General features: G+C 37.0%; 1 protein-coding gene across 1 annotated transcript; it reads left to right on the top strand.

Moving 5' to 3' along the window:
* The first annotated feature begins 19,897 nt into the window (after positions 1 to 19,897).
* On the top strand, positions 19,898 to 24,636 carry LOC131233383 (auxin-responsive protein IAA14-like). Its single transcript, XM_058230074.1, has 5 exons — positions 19,898 to 20,342; positions 22,101 to 22,330; positions 22,790 to 22,931; positions 23,166 to 23,227; positions 24,295 to 24,636. The coding sequence occupies exons 1-5, from the start codon at positions 20,068 to 20,070 to the stop codon at positions 24,330 to 24,332; spliced, it is 747 nt and encodes a 248-aa protein (XP_058086057.1). The 5' UTR covers positions 19,898 to 20,067; the 3' UTR covers positions 24,333 to 24,636.
* Positions 24,637 to 26,121: the final 1,485 nt, after the last annotated feature.

Here is a 26,121-nt window from a genome sequence, read left to right as displayed (position 1 = left end):
AGATCGGGTCAGGATTGCCCAGCTCTACTACTAACTGTAAAGTGGCGGTTACATTTAGTTGTTCATGCTTTACCTTCGTCAAATGCATCCTTATCAAAATAGTCAGTTATCGATCATGCCGCGATGTTGTTGTAAACTTAATAGTTCATCGTTCTTATCCATGGGTTACCTAAATAGTACGACTCTTGGAGACTTAGTTATTGATGAGTTGGCTTATGTATATTAAGTGCATGACATGAATATCCTGCGCTTGCCACATGATTGCGTCGGCATTTTTGAATTCAACACTGCTAGATCTTGTCCAAACAATTTTAATAGCTGTGACTCAAACCGACTCAACCTAAGTTTGGGGTGAATTGTCCCAACTTAGCTAAGTCGAGGGTGACTTAGAATGTCAAACCGGATCAGGTCCAACCATGTTTGAGTTAACATGGAAGAGTCGCATCTGACTCATATTGAGTTTTTAATCCATGTAGAGAGTGAAAATTAATAAATTGATAAGTTAAGTCTAATTTGGGATGGACACCCATGAGATCATGCATTTCTTAGCTTGAAACTTTATGAAAGTTGCAACTCAACAACTATTAAGCAATGACATCTCCTAATAGGGAATGTATTTTATGTATGTATACTTGTGTGAATCCTAGTTTTCTTAAGCTTTTACAAATGCTCTCTCTTATGGTGTTATCTATGAGAGGGCATTATCTTTAAGAGAATTTCTGGTGAGTAATTTCTTATGCAATGAAAGAGTGTGAGTGAGAGATAAAGTCTTGTAATTTTAAATTTTCTTATTTTAGTAAAGAAGAAAAAAGTCCTGCGTTGTTATCTTATAGACGTAAGTATATTACTAAACCGCGTAAATATTTGTGCCTCCTGTACCTTACTTTTGATTTGACTTTTTAGAATTTTATTTTGAATTTTTCATTTTATAATTTTATGTTATTGGCATCAAATGTGCACGTGTAGTTGTGCAACCATCGGTATTAGAGATTTGATTCAGTTTTAGTCGGTTTGTAGTTTTTTGTTTATATAAATTTAATTAGTGATCTATTGGCTATTAAATGTATATAATGGCTACAAAGATGTTGAATATAAAGTTTGAGGTGGAAAAATTCGAGCAGAATAAACAGGTGGTAGTTTAACGTGTGTGATCTATTTTATTCAGTAAAGTTTGCATAAGGTTTTGAATGGAAGATTGAAGAATACAACATTAACTGATAACAAGTAGGAGATTTAGAATTGATGGCTATTAGCACTATTTGCCTATGTCTTGTTAATGGATTACTTTATAATGTCTTAAAAGAGAATTTTATGAAAAAGCTTCAGGAAAAGTTGAAAGGCCTATGAAGAAGTCTCCAACAAATAGGTTGTATTTAAAGTAATAATTATATACCTTGAAAATGAAAGAATGTGCATTTGTCCATAAATGCTTGAATTAGTTCAATCAAATTATATGTCAACTATTAGGTATTGATGTGAAAGTTGATAAAGTAGATAATGTTAATTTTATTGTGTTCGCTTCTTTCATTATATCATTATCTTGTTATAACGTTAATTTATGGTAACGAGACTATAACACTATATAATGCTACATCGTCTTTTCTATCAGAAGAGATTATATATATATATATATATATATATATATATATATATATATATATATATATATATATATATATATATATTAAAAAATAAATAAAATCAGATAGTGAGGAGAAACATGTTGAAGGTTTAGTGGTCGGAGGTAGATCCACAAAAAATGAATTAGAAAATTATAGTAACATGCCTGATGCAAGAAAGAAAAATATAAATTATTACTTTTGTAAGAAAATGAGATACATAAAAGAGTATAATAAACTTAAAGAGAGAAAAATAACGAAAAATCTTCACATGCAACAAGTGAAGCAAAAAACAAATATATATATTTTTTATAAGAGTGATATATTGTTCTATTATCAACCCTGAGTAATGATAATTTTTAGGACATGTGAATTCTTGATTTGGTTGTTCCTATCATATATGTCGTACTAAGGATTAATTCACCACTTAAAAGTTATTTAAATATAGAATAATTCTTATGAAAAACATTGTTACTTGTAAGATTAAGGTCAATTATAATTAAGATGTTTGATAACATTATTAGAATTTTTTGAGAATAACGATATGTTTCAAATTTGAAGAAAAAATTAATATCTTTAGGTACACTAACTCCGATGGCTGCAAAGTAATAACATAATGTATTGTAATGAAGTTGCAAAAAGAGTTCTGATTATGATAAAAGAAAATCAAGTTTGTCACTTGTATGAGCTTATGAGGAGTAGGGGTGTACATTAGACTGAACCGAGTTGAATTGGGCTCAACCTGGCCCGGCTCGGTCACCAGCCAAACCCAGCCTGAACCCCGCCCGGCCTGGTCACCGGTCCAATATGAGAGAGAGAGAGAGAGAGAGATTGAGAGAGATAGAGAGTTTTAGGGTTTAGGGTCAAGCGACATTCTCACTTCTCCGTCTCAAATGGTTAGGGTAAGGATTTATATATATATATATATATATATATATATATATATATATATATATATATATATATATATATATATATCGATAAGATGTACCTTTTTCCTGGTCACCAGACAATAGCATGTATATCCTTTTTAACTTAGTTCCAGGTCAGGCTGAGTCAAGCGAGTTAATCGGGATAACTTAATTCATGTACACCTCTAGTGGGGAGTATAGTTTAAGTTGGAGCAGTAGTGATTGTGTCAAGTAATGCAAATCAAACGCTTTTGTGGCATATGCGTTTGGGTCACATAAGCGAATATGGTTTATCAATGTTGTATAAGAGAAATTTACTAAAGGGCATAAAATTTTATAAGTACATTTTTAAGCACTGAAGTAGTATAAAGTGAGTTTTAAGGTTACGATTCACAGTACTATTAATATTTTAAATTATATATACTCAAATGTATGATGTCCCTTTAAAGTCTCTTTAAGTAGATGATTAAATTATTTTGTTTTGTTTATCAGTGATTACTACAGGAAAGTGTGAGTTTACACTTTAAAGCATAGATATGAAGTATTTATTCCTTTTAAGTAATAAAAAAACTTAATTAAAAAATAGATAGGTAGTAAGGTCAAGCACTTGAGGACGGACAATAATGATGAATTTAAGTCCGCAAAATTCATAAAAGTCTGCAAAAATGAGGATATTGCTTATCATTTCACTACACCAAATACAATAAAATAGAATGGTGTTACAGAATGGATGAATATAATACTCTAGGAGAAGATACGCAATATGTTAAGTAGTGTTAGTCTACTAAGAGGTTATGGGTAGAAATAGTGAATATACTAAGTTTCATTGTCAATAAATCACTTAACATTACATAGAGTTGAAAACTCTAAAAGAGGTATTGTTTGATCAACTTTTCATTTACTCTGATTTGTGTATATTTAATTATCTTACATATGTTTATATAAGTATTGATAAGTTGAAATTAAGAATAAAAAGTGTATATTTTTTTATTATGCAATAGATGTTAAATATTATAAATTATAATATTCTATTATTGAAAAGCCTAAGCTCATTATTAGTAAGAATGTTCGGTTTAATAAGTCTATTATGTTTAAAGTAACAAAACTAGATAAGCAATGCAACATTTAGGTAAAGTTTGACATCAATTATCAACATACAATGATATTTTAGCAAATGATACAATAAAAAAATCATTAATGAGTCAAAGACATAATATGAATTTAAGTAGGAATAGTTACAAATATACAAAAATCAAAAATTAAAAAATAATTATAAGCTTAAAGTAATATCAGATATGATTGCTTATATTTTATTGATAGAGCATGGAGATCCGTCTGACATTGAAGGAAGTGTTGAATGATAGAAATTCTAGTATATAAAAAGTTACCATGTAGGAAGAGAATAAAAATTAGAAATGGAATCTGGTTTAGTTACCTAAGGGAAGAAAATTATTGATAGTTGCAAAAGATGTCTAAAATTAATGTGTTAAAGTCTTAATTTAATAGAGAGTTTGAAATAAAATATTTAATAATACAAAAAAAAATCTTTGGTATAAAAATAGACAGTGATAAAAAGGTTGGCGGATTATCTTTATCATAAGTCAAGTAGATTTAGAGGATTTTTAGTAGGTTTGACATGAAAAAGTTTAAGTCAATGACTATATGTTTTATTGCCCATTTGAAACTTTAAACAACTTAGTCACCAAGTATAAATGATTTAATAATACAAAGAAAATCTTTGGTATAAAAATAGACTGATACAAAGATTGGCAGATTATCTTTATCATAAATCAAGTACATTTAGAGGATTTTTGGTAAGTTTGACATGAAAAATTCTAAGTCAATGACTATATCTTTTATTGCTCATTTGAAGTTTTAGACAACTTAGTCACCAAGTATAAATGATGAGGACTACATGCCACAGGTTCCTTACTCTACTATAGTTAGTAGCATGATGTATGCACATGGTCAAATATTTCACATGCAATTAATGTAGTGAGCTAATATATGGTAAATACAGGAAGGGTATACTCGCATGCTATAAAATGGATATTACACTACTTGAAGAATACTAAATGTGCCATATTAGTGCTTGACCGAAACGTTAATAAAAAAGATAATATCATTGGATATGTAGATGCTGATTTTCTAGACAATTTAGAAAATCTACTACGAGTTATGTGTTTAGTCTTGCAAGTATTTTAATTAATTAAAAATCAATGTTATAATCGATGATTTTTTATTTACCGCTGAAGAAAGTATATGAATGCTACAAAACTTATGAAAGAAGCTTTATGATTAAAATGCCTAGTTAGTGAACTTGTTTTAAGACAAGAGGAGATTGATCTGATGTAATAACCAAATTCCTTTACATTTAGCTAAGAATTAAGTTTACAATGTAAGGTACAAATAAATAGATAAAAAATATCATTATATTTAAAAGGTTGGTGCAATGTCCTTATAGATACCCTACCCTAAATAGGAATCAAAATTACTTTCAGACTTTAGTATCAGTTTCAATCGAAGGGTTGTTTGGCTTGACTTTCGTAATATGATAATACAAGAAGGGAAGGACATGACTTGGGAAAGATGTCGGGACGATAGAACCACGATCCGTTCAACGCAATCTCGATAATTCGCTAAGAATTTTAGGAGGTTGCAAGTTAATTTAAGACGTATTTTCTTGACTCTAACAATACCAACTACTCTCAAAACTTATCCAGAAAGGTCCCCGATACCTCTTGGAGATGACCGCCAAACCTGATTGACTAGTATCCAAACAAGCAAGCAACAAGGCAAGAGGAACACTACAGCCTCGAAAAACCACTGAAGCACCAAACTTGTAAAAAATTGTATGGAAAAGGCTCTTTCAAAAGGCCCTGAAATGACGGTTGGCATTTGACATATAAAGGAAAAAAAAAATGACCCATGAAGGGTTGTTATTGGACTAAATATGACATATTTAAGAGTCAAAACTGTATACAAGACAGGACAACGGGAGAGATAGGCATAAACTGTGGATAGGTCTAACCATTGCTGAAGAATTCCTCAAGAGCCAAGTCTCGAGCTTATCTGCAGCCTCGATGTGTCCTCACTTACTTAGAACTATAAGTGTTTAACTTATCCGATCCTATGTTATCTTAAGAAATGCCCAGCTACAATGCCACTCTATCCAATGAAGGCACGAGTCCTCTAAAGCAAAAGAAGATATTAGAATCGATGAGTAGGATTGAAATCAGAGATATTTGACCATCCCTTTTAACTCCAAATGATGTTTGGTCTCTCCTTTTTTTCTCACATCTTAAATCAAATCGTATTTTACTTTGCACATTTCAAAAACATTAACAACTTCTATACATGCATATTTTTATTATATTCTTTTATTATTTCTTTATTCTTCTTTATTTCGCTTGCTTAGAATCCTATGACCCAATACAGTATGGCTTAAAACAGTAACACTAAACTTCTTTTGAATTCCCTCAAAATAAAAAAATCCTCATAAAGTATAGACTGTATAATACATAAGCGCAAAAGGATGCCTAACCCTTTTCTTTTTCGTAACTAAGGCCCTTACCTGAAATCTACGATGCAGACCAATCACAAGAGTCACTCAAGTCGAGGAATCTTATGATTTCTCAACCTTTAGGCGATTATATGGTTTCTAACTGATAACAGATTCTGAAGTTGCATTTGGCTAGTGATGACTCCAAGTAAAAAAAAAAAATATTTGCATCTTAGCTAACCCCACTTCATATAGACCTAATAAGTGCCACAAAACATGAAGAGTCCAATTAGATGCAGTAAGAGTCGTTTCTCACATCTGTGTGAGGGAAGGCTTTCACAGTCCATAATGAAGATTCACACCAACAACAGCATGACAAATATGCTAATGAAGCCTATTGTAAGGGAGAAGTTTGTTTGGTACATAACTTTTCTTGAATTTGATGTTACTTATAGATTAATGACATTTAGGCGTGCACGTGTGTGTGTGTGTGTGTGTGTGTGTGTGTGTGTGTGTGTGTGTGTGTGTTTGTGTGTGTATTGAAGACATAGGGTGTCCCTGCTCTTTTTTAGGTGAGAATATTCCCTATGCATACACGTAACACCTACAACCATGTGTAACAGGTAATGCCTTTGGTATGATATTTTTATGAGTGGTTTTGATACTATTAGATAAACTAGTATTTAAGCGTGAGAATGTTAAGTAGCGACGTTCCTGATAGGAGACTCCTAGACGTTTCTCCATCATATCTCTCTTAAGTGCATAATTATAAATGTATTCCTATGTGTTTGTATGTAAATCTTTCTTTTAGGCTTTTGCGCATACTCTCTCTTTTAGTATTATTTATATAAAGATCACAAGTTGAGAGAGAACAGTAGCTTCAGAGGAAATTTTAGAAGAGTGATTTTTGTACAGTGGAAGAGTTCGAGTGAGAGGTAAAGCCTTTGCAAATCTTCTTTTTTTTTTTTTTTTTTTAAATTTTAGTATAAAAGAAAACTTTATATTACTATCCCGTGGACATGTGTATATTATTAAACCACTCTATGCCTCTTATCCCTTGCTTCTGATTTGACTTTTTGAGTTTTTGTTTTGGATATTTTCTTTTATAGTTTTGCGTTGCACGCATTAAATATTTACACGTATTGTTACACAACAATTACAACACGAGCACGTAAACTAAAAAAAAAAAAATGTTAGTATAAAGAATATTGATGTTATTGTCAAAACAAAACACTTTTTACTAAAATAGTGTAATAATCCTAAATTATATCAAGGTCTTTGGTACCTTAACTAAAAATTAGCACTCCATCGTTAAAAAAAGAGAAGATAGAATGCTGGTAATAAAATTTTGAATTTCAAATTACTAATTACTAAAATAATAGTCAACAACTGAACAAATGTGATTAAATTTAAAATTTTAATATTTTAATAGAACATAATTGCAATTAAATATACACTTGAAAGATTACTATAATCATTGTAAAGCTTAATCACTATAAAACATTGCTACTATTTATTTTTTCATTTTTTACAACCATATTTAAATTGTGTTTGGAGGAAAAATCAAATTCTAAAAAAAAAGAAAAAAAATCTTAATATGGTCCAATGGGAAACCTTTAGGTTTCATGACCTATGTTGGACAACTTTCACTTGACGTTTTAAAATTGCAATATACATTAGACTAAAGTGGTCACCCATTTTAGTGGTCAGAAGCATTACAAAAAATCTACTGATGAAAAATCAAATTCCATTTACAATCATAGGCACACTTTGGGATGCAATCGGGTTGAAGAAGAAGAAGAAGAATGGCGAGAATATGGTTTCTACCACAATATTAAAATTTAGTTGCTCAACCTAAAACTTGAATTTCGAGCTATGTTAATAAGGGCTCATTTGGATACCACTAAATAAGTAACTTTTTAAACTTATATAAATCAATAAATTACTTTTCTTAATTTAGTTTGATTAATCAATTCAAATTAATAACTTGTAATAAAAAATTAATTATTTTAATAAGTCTTTTTATTTTGCTTTTCAACTTACCAAAAATAACTTATACGAGGACATAGTGAGCAGCATGCGTGCCTTGGAACTTAATGAATGGATGTGCCATCTTGGAAAATATTTCCTATAATGTTTTTTGAGAAATCCACGCCTTGACTATTTTATTCATATCATTTTAGGGGGTGGGCCTAAATATGAGGTAGATCCAACACTCAAGTGAGCCACACAACTTGTAACAATGGTATTGAACACCCATTGTTGAAACTGTGCCTATTGCCGTGTGGCCTGCGATGATGTTTCTGAAAAATCCACTACATTTAACATTTTAATTGGTGTGTCCAAATATAATGAAGACCTAAAACATAGGTGGGCCACACAACTTGAAAAAGTATTATTAAACCCTAAATTAAAATGGAGGAGCCCAAAAAATTAAAGTGTCCCACCATAATATTTTTGAGAAATCCACCATGTCCACCATTTTCATTAGTCCATTTTAGGCTATTGGCCCAATAGAAAACATGATGATTAAATGCATATCATTAAAAATTTCTTGTGGGCCACAAAAGTTTTAGATAAGTTAATATTTATGTTTTCCCTTCATCCTAGTCTATGTGACCTTATCAATAGGTTGGATGGCAAATAAGCATTACCACAGACCCTAGCAAGTTTTTTATCATGGGTGTTCAATGACCATTGTTTAATATGGTGTAGTCCACCTGAGATTTGGATCTGGCTCATTTTTGGGCTAATGCCTTAAAATGAGCTAACAAAATGGATGGAATAAAAATATAACACATACATTAAGATGGCCCTCATTGTCATGGCATTGTCGGATTTGGCATTTCCTAACCGAACATGCTTTTTGGACAAGATTTTTTAAAAACATACTTCTCAAATGTGCGTATCTGCTTATTAAGTAGAAACTAAGATAAGTTACTTGTACCCCAACACGCCTTTAAAAGAATTGGTCTCCACCATGATTTGGCTTCAACTGGGTTGGACCCAACTAGTCAACTCACATATGTAAAAGAGATGAGAGCACTTACTTGTAACTAGGGTGTTAGGGCATGTTTGTTAATGCTAAAAATTTTCACTTAATATGGAATCTAGAAAACCATCAATGTTTAGTGGTGTTTGTTAACACTGGACGAGGAAAGAGATCCATTATTTTATGCGGAGATTTTTCGGTGAAGGGGGCTTAACTTAATGGTGAATGCAGAGAGCGCTCCACAAATATTTTTTTCAAAATCCAATATTGCTCCCTACGAAAAAAGATTTTATTGCTTATGTAATAAACAACCCTACTTTTAACGTGTGACACTTTTCTGGCCCACCATGATTTATGTGTTACATTTACATTGTCCATCAACTTTTTTATATGATTTTAAAGTATGATTTATGTGTTACATCCACTACCGTTAAAACTTTCCTGAGATCCACTGTAAGGTTATTTGTCATCTAACCTCTTCATAAGGTGACATAAACTTGGCCCTAAGAAGTTTTCAACGATAGGCACCCAATTCCCACATTTCCTATATTGTTGCCTACATGAGCCTTAGATATGCCTGGATTTTGGTATTATTCCTAGAATGATATGAAAAAATGGATGGAGAGTGTGGATAAAACATATACATCATGGTAGATCCCACACAACCCTAGATAGGACTGTCTATCTCTGGCTAGAACCTATGGGGTAGTACCGAATCCCTCGCCCAAATTTGCAGGGAAGCGGATTGTCCTGTGCCACAAGCCAACTTCCATTTATGTTGACGTCACCAAGTTTTGTGGGGCCCACCATAATGTATGTGTTATATCCGCATTGTTCATCTATTTGGCGAGATTAGCATAGAGGATGAGCCTAAAAATGAGTTATATTAAAAGCTCAAGTGGACCATGCCACAAAAAGCAAGGGGAAAATGATTCCCACCATTGAAATATTCATAGGGTCCACCATGATGTTTATTTTCCATCCAAATTGTTCATAAGGTCATACAGACCTGGATGAAGGGAAAAACCAAATACCAGATGCATCCAAAACTTTTGTGACCCCCAAGAAGGTTTCAATGGTAGATGTTCAGTCCCCACTGCTTTATGAAGTGTGGTCCACTTGAGCTTTGGATCAGTCTCATTTTTGGAAGCAGATTGCTTAGTGAGTAACTAAGTACGCTTAGCGTACTGAGTAAACTGTGTGAGATCCACCACGATTTACATATTTTATCTTCTCCGTCCATCCATTTTATCATATAATTTTAGAGCTTGATACCAAAAATGAGGCATATCCAATTTTCAAATGGACTGCGCCACGAGAAGCAGTTGAATTGAACTGTTGAAAAATTCTTGGGGCCCACATAAGTTTTGGATCAAGCTTATATTTGTGTTTTCCCTTCATCCATTTATGTATGATCTTATGAACAGGTTGGATGACAAATAAACATCACTATGGGGCCTAGAAAGTCTTCAAAGGTGGAAATCATTATCCCCACTTTTTTCAATAGTATGATCCACTTGATCTTTGGATATGTTTTAATTTTGGGCTTAACCCCTTACATTATATGGAGAAACGGATGGACGGCATGGTAGACCACTTACATTCAAGGTGGGCCCAACTGAATTTACTCCGTGCAATAAGAGTGCACTAAGTAACTCAATAGGCAATCCGATTTTCTCAATTTTGGGTTCAAGCCTTAGAACGTTCTCACCAAATGGACGGACTAGTCTGGATATAATACATACATCAACACCAATCCTACGCTGCAGTAGGATATAGCAGGCTAATGTAGAGGCCCCCACCATGATGTTTGTGTTTTATTCATGCTGTCTTTCTATTTTTCCTAATCATTTTATGGCATGAGCCCAAATTTGAGACATATCCAAATCTAAAGTGGACCACACCACAAGAAAACAATGATGATTGAACACTCATCATTAAAAACTTTCTAGGGCTCACTGTAATGTTTGTTTACCATCCAATGTGTTCATTAGGTCACACAGACATGGATGAAGGGAAAACACAAATATCAACTTCATCCAAAACTTTTGAGGTCCCTAAGAAGCTTTTAATGGTCAGCATTCAATCACCACTCCACGTAAGCTTTGGACCTTCATCATTTTTTGGATCATTCCCTAAAATCATTTGGAAAAATGGATGGACTGCGTGGATAAAACACATACATTATGATGTGGGCCACACAACACCATCCCATAGGGGCTACTAACATAGTACGCAATCTGGATGCACTTAGGTGGGTGAGACCCCTAACTGTGGGGCCCACTGTGATGTTTGTGACTACATCCATGTTGTCCACTCATATTGAAAGCTCATTCTTAGGCATGATCCAGAAAATGAAGCAAATCCAAATCTCAAAAGGACCATAGTACACGAACCAGTGGTGAATGACAATTAAAATTGTCTTGTAGGCCACCAAAGCTTTGGATTAAGATGATATTTGTGTGGTCTCTTCATCTAGGTCTTTTTGACCTTATCAATAGGTTGGATGGCATATAAACATTTTGGTAGAATCCATGAAGTTTTTAATGGTGGGGATTCAATCACGGCTGTTTCCTGTGGAGAAAGGGGCAAATGTGTCAACTTAACATATTTCAGATGTTTTGTGCGTTAGTTAACAAACAGGTTGTTCTGGAATCAATACTTAATTTTCTGACCTCAGATTCAGACTTTAGATTCACCTTCGCACTTCAGATTTAACAAACAGGCCTTTAGTAGGTTCGGTGTGCCCTACAGGTTCCCATCCATTACCAACTTAGGATAGTTTTTAACTGGGCACCCGTCCAAAACATGGGATGTGAAGCTAATGCAGCATCTGAACCGTGCATTTGGTGGCCCTTTCGTATAATGTCCTTTGTTTAGAATGGCCTGAAAACAGGGCACGGATTCAGTCAGGTTGGACCTGACCAAATTCGGTTTGGTCATGACTGTGGGCCTACCTTAATGTATGTGTTGTATATCCATGCTATCCATCCATTTTTGGAGCTCATTTTACTCAACAGGCCCAAAAAAGAAGCTGATTCAAATCTCAGGTGGACCACACCACAGGAAGTAGTGGTGATTGTCCATTAAAAACTTGTGGTCTACAAAAGTTTTGAATGAAGCTGATACTTGTATTTTCCCTTCATCCAGGTCTGTTTGACCTTATCAATAGGTTAGATGGCAAATCAACATCACGGTGAGCCCTAAAATTTTTTTATTAGCAGGCATTTAATGCCCACTGTTTCCATCAGTTTCATTTTTGGGCCATGTACTAAAATTTGCTCAGACAATGGATATGGGCGGTGCATGCGGATATACAAGACATACACCATGGTGAGCCCTACGGTCACAACCTAACAAAACTAAAATCAAGGTCAGATCCCAACACCATGAAATCATGCCTAAAAACATTTAAAATGAATTCTTGAGGCCACCCTATTGTTGGAATGGTCTGAAATACGATGGAACTCCTCATATAAGTGGGACACATACAATGAATGGGTCAGATACTTGGATGGACCACAAGTACGTGGGCCCCATGCCTAAACGTACCACTCCAACTGTCCCCTTCGGTGTGGTGGACCTAAGTAAAAGATCAGGTTAGGATTTTGAAATGAATACTAACAAGCAGGGGGAATGCATCTGAGGGACAAAGTCCGACACAAATCAAGGTGGGACCCATAGAGTTGGACACTACTTAAGTTATGGTAAATTTAACATTACAATAATATTTTACAGTATGTTTGTGTGTCTATATATATTTTTATGATGTCGGCCTCATGGGAACTTCCCATGAGGTCAAGCTGTCTGGGCCCCACCGTGATGTGTGTCGGACATTAACACCGTGCATTTGATGAGTTCCCTTTAGGTTATTGGATATCCAAAAAATCAGCCATATACAGAACTCATGTGGGCCCTATCATTTAAAAATATGTGAAGACATGTCTTAAAATATATAAAATCACTTGGTGGGGCCCACTTGAGTTTTGGATGCCGCTGAAACTTGGTCTGACCCCTCATCTAAGTGGGACACACAATTAATGAGCTAAATTTGTCCACCACATCTCGGTGGGCCCAATAAATGATTATGAATGTTTTATTGGGAAGTAACCCCTCTCCCCTGTTGTATGTGGTGTGGCCCACCCAAGTCATGAATTAACTTGGTTTTTAAGCCCATGGCCCACCATGAAATGGTTCATCTGACTGATGGGGGGGATGTCCAACGCACATCATGGTTAGGGCCCACACAGCTCGACCTCATTGTACCATTTTCCACACACACACACACACAAACAAAGATGACATTAATTTCAAATTTACCATGAAGATTTTATTCACTTACCTAACAAGTGATCTTGAGGATAGGCAATTTTTTAGTGGAATAACAGCCACAATTTCTATTATTATTTTACTTTTCCTTATAAAATTTAATTTTTCAAATTAATATAGGTCATTTAAAAAAAAATCAAATAATAAATAGGTATCTAAGACTCTTGTAGACACCCAACATCCCAGCTGGTGGGTGTCCATCTAGGCTTGACATAGACACGGGTCTTGTCACAAGGTGCAGTAGTGCCCGTTGGCATGCACGGGTGCACATACCACTATACCAGTTTGAGCTGGACATGGGTTGGCGCGGGATGCACTCATCCATTACCGATGAAAAATGTCATGTCCGCGCATCAAGATGCGTGGGACTCACAGTAAAAAATAAAAAATAAAGACTTTCCGTGTGAAATGATGTTTGTTTTTATCTCTTTTTAGAGTAGGTCCCGAGCTTCCACATTCGAGCATGATGCTTTTGCATTAGTGTTGGGTGGCGTGACGCAATCAGCTGACATGATTGCCTATGCACCACAAGCTGCCTAATGTTATTTGTAATTATTTTATATTTGAGAAATACAAGGTAAGTTGAGAGGAGATTAGGTGCAACACTAACCATGGGGCCCACCTTGATGCATGTATTCTATGTCCACTTCCTTTATCCATTTTGTCATATGATTTTCAGATATAATCCTAAAAATGAAGCAGATACCAATCACACGTGGATTGTACTATAGGAAAGAGTGGTTGTTGACCGTTAATATCTTTTGCTGGCCATAAAAGTTTTGGATCAAGCTGATATTATTTATTATTATTTTATTTTTTTTCCCTTCAGGTAGGTTGGTATGACCTTATTAATAGGATGATGACAAATAAGCATTAAAATCTTTTGCCAGCCATAGAAGTTTTGGATCAAGCTAATATTTAATTTATCTTTTTTACCCTTCATGTAGGTTGGTATGACCTTATTAATAGGTTGATGGCAAATAAGCATTACGTTAGGCTCCGGAAGATTTGGTTCATTCTTGGATTCATGGTCCTATAGTGGGGTGCAGTCTTGAAAAATCCAAACATCCCATGGATAGGTGGGACTTTGTTGAACAAATCATACTCCTTCCTATACTCCTTTGGATACGTCAGGAGTCCATAGATGAGAAAGGGCTTGGAAAATCTTAAACCTGATTCCTATAATGATGAATATAAGTGCAATTGAAATTTCTGTGTTATACATTTATGTCTTGATAATATCATTTACTATTTCTTGAAACTCCTTCTCACCATGTGTAGAAGAGAAACCATGAACCGAAATAAAAGAGGTTGCTCCACCCCTGAGTAAATATTTCATATTACCATCATTACACAGTACATCTCTCTTAATATAGAATAAATACATCAAAATGTAGGTGGAGAACGCCTAATATCCTCCCTTGTAAGTTATAATGCATTGGGACACTTGGATAATCCGATCCATTTATCTATATCTAGACTGTTAAAGTCTAACCATATTTCTACCATAAAAAATTAATACTAATCTAACAAATATTGTTCATTTGATAATTAAAAAAAAATATGGACGGCTAAGGTTGTTTATAGAAAATAGGTCTAAGCAAGGATTTGATCCATCCATTTGTTAGGTACCATCATCTATAGCCTATGATACTACCTTTGCTAGGCAATCATAATCGAGTTGGCTTAGTTAGCTCACTCCACTTGACTTGAAAAAGCTCGATTTGACTCAATTGAAAATTGAGTTTGAGCTCAGCTGGGGTGATTTTTTTACCTTAAAAAAATTTCAAACCAAATTCGAGCTTGCCCAATCTCAACTTGACTTAGATCGAACCCTAACTTGAATTGAACTCGAATCGAACTAGTTTGGTGACTTGGTTATTTTAATATTGATGTTGCTCACCAAGTGTTTGATAAAATGACTCAATGAAGTGTCTGAATCGAGCTGAGCTGGTGGCGAGGAAGGTATAGATATGAAACAAATACTCTTGTGTCTTGATTTTGATGTTGTTTACTAAGTGTTTGATAAAATACCTGTAAAATTGTTGTTGCTGTTTTACATACAATAAAAAATTGAAGGTACATTTCATGTGTTTATGAAAGCGCTCCACAGGCGAAATCGACTCGATATTGGCTCGAACTTGGCTCGAATTGGCCCGAGCTGCTGACCAAATTGAGCTGAGCTAGCCCGTCAAGCTCAATGACCGAGTCGAGCTGAGTTCAACCTGGAGTAAGTTAGTGGCCGAGCCATGCCAAGTTGTGCCAAGCTTGAGTCAGTTTGACTTATATACACCTCTAATAATATCCATCCCATTCATGGCTTGGGAAAAAGGATGATTATATGAAATAAGGCCAAAGCAAGGATGGATTGGATCACCCCATCAATGCGATTTTGCATGATAGCCCATGAAATATGTTTGGAACTTAGTGGACGGTTCAGATCAATCAGTTAGACAGTTCAACTGAACCGAGGCAACTAGGAGCACTACAAGCAAAGGAGCATTTCGCTTTAAATATTTTATCCATTCGTGTCTGGTAAAGACTCGCCCGAGTCTTTGACTCAATCTGATCCGTACACGAAAGTGCGGTCACTTTCATGTACGGGTCAGATTGCCTGCAAAACTCGGCGCTAAAAGGACGGCGGCTACTATGCCCGTCACTGCCAGCTAGCGCCGAAACTCGGCTGAACTTTCATATTCGAGTCAGACTGACCCAATTCCCCAAAATTGGGGACCTATATTGCCTACTGACTACAAGGTGCTCTGCGGGTCCATCATGATTTATTTGTTTCATCCATGCCATCTGTCCATTTTTTACTGTTCATTTTAGGGCATGAGCACGAAAATGAAGAGATTAAAATGTCTAATCGAGCACACCACAGAAAATAGTAGGGATTGAACACCCACCATTAAAATTCTCTTGGGGGCCACAAAAGTTTTGGATCAAACTGATGTTTGTCTTTTCACTTCATCCAGGTCTTTGTGACCTAATCAACATGTTGAAAGGCGAAAAAACATTACAGTGGGCCCTGGGAATTTTTTAATGGTGGGCGTTTAATCGTCGTTGTTATCTGTAGTGTGGTTCATTTGAATGTTCTATCCACCTTATTTTTGAGATTGTGTTCTAAAATGATGAAACAAAACTAGTAAACGGCGTAGATGAAACATATAATCATTGTGGAGCCCACGAAGCACCGTCCAGTGACGACGTTGCTACTGGCAATGTCAGTACGCAATCCGCGTCCCCAAAAGGACGGCGGATTGCCTGCGATTTGTCGGAAGTTCTCTGAAGTATGTGAGAAATTCACTCCATCCATTTATTTGGCGAGCTAATGTTAGGACATGAGCCCTAAAATGACGCAGATCCAAAACTTACGTGGGCCACTGGAAAAGAAAAGGTGGGAGGAAGTGCCCACCATTGAAATATTCCCGGGTCCACAGTCATACTTAGATGCCATCCAAACCGTTCACAAGGTCATTCCCATTGGGATGAACTGAAAATTAAAAAATATTAGCTTGATCCAAACATCTGTCTCCATGAATGTGGCCCACTCGAGTTTTGTATCTTCATCATTTTTTGGTTCATGAGCTAATATGAGCTGGCAAACCGGATGAACGGAGTGGATTTCTCACAAACATCAAGGTGGGCCCTCCTAGGTATCCCTGCCAAAAATGCTAATCTCACACGTTCACGTAAGTAAGAAAAGGTGGTCATACTGGAGTAGGGCCCACACATCCAAGTACGGCGCTATGTGGCCAATCAAAACGTATACTCTTCACTGTCTCAACGGTAATTTTTTGTCATTCCAAGTTAATAATAATGACATTTATTTCAATGAACCGGACAATGCTATCCATCCCAAAAATAAAAACAACGTGGAGAAATCTGATTTTAGTGATTTTTCGGTTAAGATTATTGGATTACTTCAATTTCCAGCCATCACCTTATTAATATCCATCCCTAAAAGATGAACGGTTCCGATCACCCACATAAATGTTCCAAATGCATGTTATAAAAAAGTATAATTAAGATTTCCTTAAATGGAAAACCTTAGTATAAGTGCATGTAATTATGAGAGATGCCTACTTAAAGGAGGTGGGTTATGGTATTTTTATGGGGTTGAAATATTCTAATGCTAAAAAAAGTGGAGTGGTGATTAAAAAAAGGAGGGGTGCCCTTAACCGGCGCACATGGGCGTGGGTTTGACGCTCTCAGACATGCCAACACCATCACATGGGGATGGGGACCCGTACCCGCCAATGAATCTCAGCACATGCCTCCCGCGGTTGACTTGTCCAACCCCACCTCTATTTTACAGGTGGGGCCCACTTACCCCCTCTTCATCTAACGGCCAGTTAATCAGCTTGGAGGATGGGAGAGGAATTACTTGATATGGGCCCAACGCGATTGTCGATTTTGGCAGGTGAGGCTCCATGATTCAGTGATCCACACCGTTGATATGTTCTATACAATAGTCGATGAACAACGGATGAAAGATATTCTCAAGAGGACTATCTTGAGTGAGCTTTCCATCGGTCGTCTACAGATAGACGGTTAAGAAAAGAGTGTAGTAATTGTTCAGATTCAAAATTAGTCTTTTCTCGTAGAAACGGGATTATTGTATGCATGTACCATTTAATAAATGGTACAAAGTACCAACACTGTCACGGATAAGACGGATCAATGCTTCAATCAATCTGGACCCACCATTTAGTAGGTCATCTCCTTCATTGGCTACTGGGTAAAAGAAAAAAAAAGGAAAAAGGACCCAAAAAAAAAAAAAATGGTTGTAGGTTGTAACTCTTTCCAACCGTTCAATCTTTAGACCTTTTTAAGGCCTGTTTGGCCGGGCGGATTGGATGGGATTAGAAGGGATTGGAAGATAGATTCCGGGATTGGCCAGGTGGGCCAAACGGACACGGGATCCTGATCCCAGGATATAGCAATCTCATAGATCCTAAGACAATCCACTGGCATCACCATCACTACCTTTAAATACCGTCCAATCCGCCCTAATCCTTTCAAAATTGCCTGGAGCATGTAATCCCGGGATTGACCGGGCGTGCCAAACAGACTGGATACAGGAATCCCATGTATCTTGCACCGGTCCATTTATACAGCTATCATTACCTTGAAATCCGTACAATCTATTCGGACAACGGCCCATCCCATCCAATCTGCCCAACCAAACAGGTCTTAAAAAACGATGGGTGATGGATTGGATGGCCACCCCAAGCAACGTATTGGGTGGTGACCCCAACACCATGTAGGGACGTGGTGTTAGGATGATGTGTGGCTGACTGTGATGTATGTACTTATCGTGGCCGTCCATCTGGTTTTGCCAGCTCATTTTAGGGTACCAACCCAAAGTTTTAGCATATCCAAAGCTCAAGTGGACCACATCAAAGGAAACAGTGGGGATGATGAGGTCCACCGTTTAAACCCTCATAGGGCCTACAGATATGGATGAAGGGAAACCGCAATTATCCGTTTGATACGAAATTTCCTTGGCCAGGAGATTTCAACGGTAGGCGTTCAATATTCCCCATTGCTTCTAGCACACTTGAGCTTTGGAAATGCTTCAATTTTAAGCTCATGCCTTAAAAACCGACGATGGCTTGGATTAAATACATACATCATGGTGGGCTCCACAGAGACAACGTCCTTCATCCAGGAGGAGGTCCACCAATTGTATGATCCATATCAGGACCATATCCGTCATTAAAATGCACCAATCGACAGAATTGGAACAATTTTGGGCCGTCCGGTCTACTATATCTGTTGTACGTAGTATGAGTGTGACATCTACTCCATCCGTTCGGCGCACCTTCTCATCTTCATTGAATATCCAAAAAATGAGTTTGATCCAAACTCAGTTTGGCCACACCGTCGAACGATATAAAATCACAAGTTGTGCCCTACCTCAGTCTTCGATCAGTCTGATTTTCAAAATATCCGTTCGTCATGATGAGAATCACGAGATGAACGGGTGGATGAAACATACGAACAATGATATGACCCGCACAGAAGCCTACGGTTGACATTTCCTTGCCATCGTTACCTGTGGTAATGAAAGGGTAGATGGAATAAACAAATAATAATGTACCAGCACAGAAACTTACGGTTGACGTTTCCTTTCATTGTTCTCTGTGGTGTGTCCCACAAGAGTAGTGAGTTAGGCTGATTTTTACCCTCCCGATCTAAATAGGGCCATTCGACCGATGGACGGAATGGATTTGTACAGACGACAAGTGGACGACTGAAATCGGATGTTGTACCTTCTGCTTACCAACAGTATCGACGTGCAGCAATAATTAGGAGGAGGTTATTTGAAGCGGAGCATTTTCACGTAGCCCACAAAAACACCCGCTCCCCACACCACAATCATTGGTCCCCGCCTCACGTCATCCTCACCATCAGCCTCCCGGCAAGGCCCGCAAGATCCAGCCACTCATCACGACACGCGTCACACCGATATGGGTCCATAGCATAGGAACATTGCAACGAATCGTATTAAATACACTCCAATATACTATATGCGCTGCAGACCACTTTCTTAGAAAGCTCCACATTTCCACCTCTCCCTCCTACCACAACCTCACAAGCCTGTCCACACACACTCTCTCTCTCTCTCTCTCTCTCTCTCTCTCTCTCTCTCTCAACAATAAGAAGAAAATTGAAGATTTAAAGGGTGTTGGATAGATTGAATTTTCGATGGGAACTTGCATTAAGATGGCGAAGATGCTGGGGTCGGAGCAAGACGAGTATAGCTTGAAGCTTGAGGAGACAGAGCTACGTCTGGGGTTGCCTGGAGGTGATAATGAGACAGTGAAGAATTCGGGGAAACGAGGGTTTTCGGAGACCGTTGATTTGAAGCTTAATCTTCAGACTGCAGATTCGAAGGACCTCAATTCAGATCATGCGGTGGCGAAAGAGAAAAACCTTCTCTCATCCACCAATATTGACCCTGGCAAGCCTCCACCTCCCAAGTACGTTGATTTTACTCTCTCTCTCTCTCTCTCTCTCTCTCTCTCTCTCTCTCTCTCTCTCTCTTGCATGAAGAGCCTGTAATCATAGCCAACCATTAGCTATGTGGTATTTGATGTGTAGATTTAATATTTCAAAGACCCAAACATCACCCCATCTCTCTCTCTCTCTCTCTCTCTCTCTCTCTCTCTCTCTCTCTCTCTCTCTCTCTCTCTCTTGCATGAAGAGCCTGTAATCATAGCCAACCATCAGCTATGTGGTATTTGATGTGTAGATTTAATATTTCAAAGAACCAAACATCACCCCATCTCTCTCTCTCTCTCTCTCTCTCTCTCTCTCTCTCTCTCTCTCTCTCTCTCTCTTGCATGAAGAGCCTGTAATCATAGCCAACCATCAGCTATGTGGTATTTGATGTGTAGATTTAATATTTCAAAGACCCAAACATCACCCCATCTCTCTCTCTCTCTCTCTCTCTCTCTCTCTCTCTTGCATGAAGAGCCTGTAATCATAGCCAACCATCAGCTATGTAGTATTTGATGTGTAGATTTAATATTTCAAAGACCCAAACATCACCCCATCTCTCTCTCTCTCTCTCTCTCTCTCTCTCTCTCTCTCTCTCTCAAATTTCGGACCATGCAAAAAGTTGAAAATTTCGGACCATGCAAAAAGAAGAAGGTTGAAATGGGGTTTCCTGAGTGTGATCCATGATAACGTTTCATTGGGTCCGTTGATCGATCTTTAGATCATGGATGGAGAATAATCAACGGTCGGATTTTCTTCACATCATGGAGTGAAATTCTTCTCTTGGAATATGTTGTTCATGGATAGATAAGATCGAGTAGTCCATCGTTGATCATGGAAAAGTATAGGAGAAGTCAAAACCAGTAGACACTCCTAGGTACGGATACACGTGCCGATCTGACACACGTGTATGATATCAGAGCTACGCATAGGATGTGGCTAAATCCCAGACGTAAACGAAAGCACCCATGTGCGTCCCACATGATACACGGCTTAGATGTTACATGCATGTATCAAATTGGCACGTGTATACATGCATAGACGCACGTGTGGTATGGAGGGATGCGTGTGGGAATAGCATATCTCCGGAAATAATGCAAAACTGTTATTCACGATAGGCCCATCTTCTCATCCGCATACAACCTCACGTGCCAACAATTAATAAAAATACCCTTGGTGGGCCCATATGTCGTTAACGTATATTGGGCCACTAAAATAAGTATCATGGCCGTTAAAATGGCTGTAATAACATATAGTATAAAGAAATCTAATATAACATTATATGCCGTTATAACCGCTTGCAACAATTGTAAGTTGAAGCTTCAAACATGACGGCCGTTAACACGTTATTGCAGCTATTATATTCGTATTCAACGGGTATAGTAAGGTTACCGTCCATCTCGCACATACGGCTAATAAGTAAATCGTGTTATATGAGATCCAAGCTGATGAAAAGGTTGGTTCCATCTTGAAGATTTATATATGAAAAAATCAGGCCCATCGACTCATCAAGTAGGCCACACGTGTACATGATTTGAGTCCTTCATGTGTACATTTTTCTGCAGTGTGGTCCACCTGATTAGTGAATCCTACTGAAGCTTTGCACCCAATAATCTTCTAGGTTCGAACAGCCATTTCAACGGTGCGGATTTTCTAGATACTGGCACGTTTGGCCACATGAACAAGGTGAATACATATAGAGCTACATGTTCTAACTGAATGAACGGTTGTATTTTCAGGGCCCAGGTAGTTGGTTGGCCACCCGTCCGATCATTCAGGAAGAACATCCTGTCCTTCCAATCGACAAAGAGTGGAAAGGATGAAGGGGAGAAGGTTAACAACAGTGCCACCTTCGTGAAGGTTAGCATGGACGGCGCACCTTACCTCCGTAAGGTAGACTTGAAGATGTACAAGAGCTACGAAGATCTCTCCCATGCCTTAGAAAAGATGTTCAGTTCCTTCACCATGGGTAAGTATATTACACGTGCCAATGCGGAACACGTGTGCTTGATCAGATCTTTCCATAAAGTGGATCACGGTACTTAGATCTTGGACGATCAGAAAATTTGTTTTGATCATCATTTTAATTTGTAGATCGTCGTTCACCTGACGAACTGAACAGCCTGATTTTCAAAGCAGATGATCAAGGCATTGTTTTCAACCAGACAGAAGGTTCAGATCTTGTATACATGTTCCATATTGCGACGTTTCGAAGATTTCACATTTTATAACCTAAAATTGTGTTTGGATGATCAATTGAATTGAATGGAACGTTGGTTGGATGGTTGTCTATATGAAGGGGCCCCACCTTCATTGATTTGAAATATCTAAATTCAATCCAACAGTGCATCCAAACGGGCCCCAAAGAATCTCCATATGTTTCTCTTTTATCATCTAACTATATATTATCCCTTTGTTTGAAATCTAGGTAACTGCGGATCTCAAGGAATGAACGGTAGGGATTTCATGAATGAAAGCAATTTGATGGACCTTTTGAACGGTTCTGAGTACGTCCCCACCTACGAAGACAAGGACGGCGATTGGATGCTCGTCGGTGATGTCCCTTGGGAGTAATTACTTCACCCATCAACATTAGATTCTCTAACCATGAATATCGACCGTTCGATTAACGGAAAAAGACGTATAGTGGGCCAAAGATAACCCTAGTGAGCTTACATGATGCTGTGATTAGTGGGCCACATTGGGTTCATTGATAGTGAAAATTTGAATGGTTGGATTCTTAGATTGGGTCCCAAGTCATCAAATCAGATCAGAGTTACTAATAGCAATTTGATTTCATGCAGGATGTTCGTGGACTCATGCAAGCGTCTGCGTATAATGAAAGGATCGGAGGCCATCGGACTTGGTGAGTGGCCCTATGCATTTCTATCATTAAAGTCGATCTGGACCGTATGATCAGATTTTGTTCAGATCTATAAATCCATCCTAACTGGCTTCAACTGGCGGTCCAACTGATGTTGGTAGATGTCATTAAAAATGTTTTATATTAAGCAGGAAAATGTTCCTTTAAAGGCCAAACTTGATGTAGCTTTTACAGTTAGATTGAGCTCTGTTGGTCCATCATGATTTGTATCAGAAATCTAACCGTACATCTGGTGAGTCCCTTCTTAATGATAGTCTGTCCCAAAAATAAATTGTATCCAGAAGTCAGGTGGACCACACCATCTTGAAAAGTGAAAAATCCATCAAAAATCATTTCGTGGTGGTCCACCTGAGTTTTGGAATATGCTTCATTTATGTGTAACCCCTCATCCCAGAGGGATACACATAATGGATGGCTTAGATGTCTAAAAAATTTCTTGGTGGGACCACATATATTTAGGAAGTTTTTAATTGGTAGGCATCCACTCTTAGCTTCTTCCCGTCATGTGGGCCACCTAATTAATGGGTTAGGATGGATTTTGTTCTGTTGGTCTAAAATGAGGGGATGCATCTGATGGATGGGGTGGATGTCCAACACAGACCGTGGTAGGGCCCACAGAGCTTGACCTTGCCATACCTTACAATAAGGTGGACCTTATAGGAACATTATACAATTAAGTCACGTTTAGTAGCTTAAATCGTTTGAACTTGTTTGGACCGGATCCATGGCTTCTGATCATGTCCCAAATATTCCGGATGATGCAATCGTAACCGTTCAATCAATTACACCCATTAATTGACTGTTAAGAAAAAAAAATAAAAATACAACAATGATCATCATTCAACAAAATAACAATCAAAGATTGCATCAACACTGTCCATCCATGGCAGACCGATTGATAGACGCTCCAGATCACAGAAAAACGGGTCCCACCATTAGAAAATGGCTCTACACGTATCATTCAATACAATGCTGAGTGAGATATTTCATATTCATTTCTTAAAACCAGCCAACTAACTAAAAATCCATTTTTAACATGGAAATTTCAGCTCCAAGGGCCGTCGAGAAATGCAAGAACCGAAGCTGAAGGACCGAGCCACCACAGTCTGCTCATTCGATCTCAGAACTGACCCGTTACATGTACCAGTTTCTGCAAGGCAGGACGGGCAAAAAGGAAAAAGAAAAAACACAAGCGAGAAAGATCGAGCAGGGTGTTTGGGTGTGTTTGTATTTGTGGTTTGTGAAATATAAATATTATGAAAGACTTGGGATAATTTGTTATGGAGTAGGAAACAATAACACTTATGTTTTTGAAGACTTGTTGTGGTGTAACTTGTTAATTAATTGGGCTTTTAATATCAATTCCATTGTTGCTGTTGTGTGTGCTTTTATTCCTTGAATTCCTTTTTTTTTTCCCTCATAAAATGAGATTCTTTTGGTTATATATGAGCAGTGTGACAAATATTGTTGAAAATCTCATGATATTTTCGCAAGAAATAAACTATTATCATGGGATTTTCAGAATATTAATGGTAGTTTTTTTTTTTTGTGATTTTTTGCATAATTATCATGATATTATTGTGAAAATTATTTAAAGTTTTAACTAATTTGTTATATAGTTATATATTAACATTTTAAATATTTTTGTTAATTTTAAAAAAATATATTCATATCTTTTTATTTAGGGCATGTTTGGATCATAAGTTGATTAAGATAAGCTACTTATTCCACAATATCTTAGCTTTTACTTATTATGAAGATAAGTATGTTTGGCAAACAAGATACTTATCGGTTTCTCCTCTCTTTTGTCTCTCCTGTTGCCTCTCTTCGGCAACTTATGAAAGGTAGAAAAGCTAGAAAAATTAATTGAAGTGATTATGTCCTTTTAAGTAAAAAAAGTTACTTATAACTAATCATAAAACCAAACTTAATTACTTATCTAAAATAAGCCACTTATCTACTGCTATAAGTAGAAAAAGTACCTTCTTTGGTGGTATCCAAATGGGCCCTTAGTGAGATTTTCCTAGTAATATCCCAAGAAAATCATAAAATTAAAATCTTGCGAGAAATTCTCATTGTGAAATTCCCTTGATGTTTTCACCCAACTAGGGTGTAATTTGGTTACAAGAATGTCTTTGCCAAAAGACAAATTACACCTAATGGTAGAACTAACAATTTTTTTGGGTGGAAGTGTCGATTTCCTTAATTTAATGGTGTTAAAAATACACAAGCAAGGCTATGGAGGTGAAGGTTTTGTCATCTATGGAGAGAGAGATAGAGAGAGAGAGAGAGATTACTTTGTTCATGAAGTAAGAAGTAAGGTAGAAGGAAAAAAAAGAAAGCTTTTACATATATATTTTGTAATTAATTATTAGCTAGTTGGTATATAGAAGAGGGCTCCTTATTTCCTTAATTGAGTGTTTGTGTTGAAGGCACATGAATTCCTGTGTCATGGCTACTCATTGGTCCACATCATTGCTAATGGCACCCACTCACAAAACATGCTAATTTTCTCTCTTACGGATGGATTGTGTACTACACAACATGACTTTTAATGTGTGGAACTTCTTTGGGCCCACCATAATTTTTGTGTTAGATCCACACTGACCATAAATTTTTTTTCAAATCATTCTAGAGCATGAGCCCAAAAATGATGGACATACAAAGCTCAAGTGGACACTCGCTCACAAAACACGACGATTTTTTCTCTTGCAAATAGACTGTGTCCTACACAACACAATTGTTAATTATGTGTGGAACTTCTCTAGCCCCACCATGATTTAAGTGTTATATCCACATTTTCCATCAATTTTTCTAGATCATTCTAGAGAATGAGCCTAAAATGAGGCACATCCAAAGCTCAAGTGGACCACACC

This window comes from Magnolia sinica, chromosome 18, assembly GCF_029962835.1.
Source record: "Magnolia sinica isolate HGM2019 chromosome 18, MsV1, whole genome shotgun sequence".
Lineage (NCBI taxonomy): Eukaryota > Viridiplantae > Streptophyta > Magnoliopsida > Magnoliales > Magnoliaceae > Magnolia > Magnolia sinica.
This window is presented reverse-complemented; position numbering and strand designations above follow the sequence as displayed.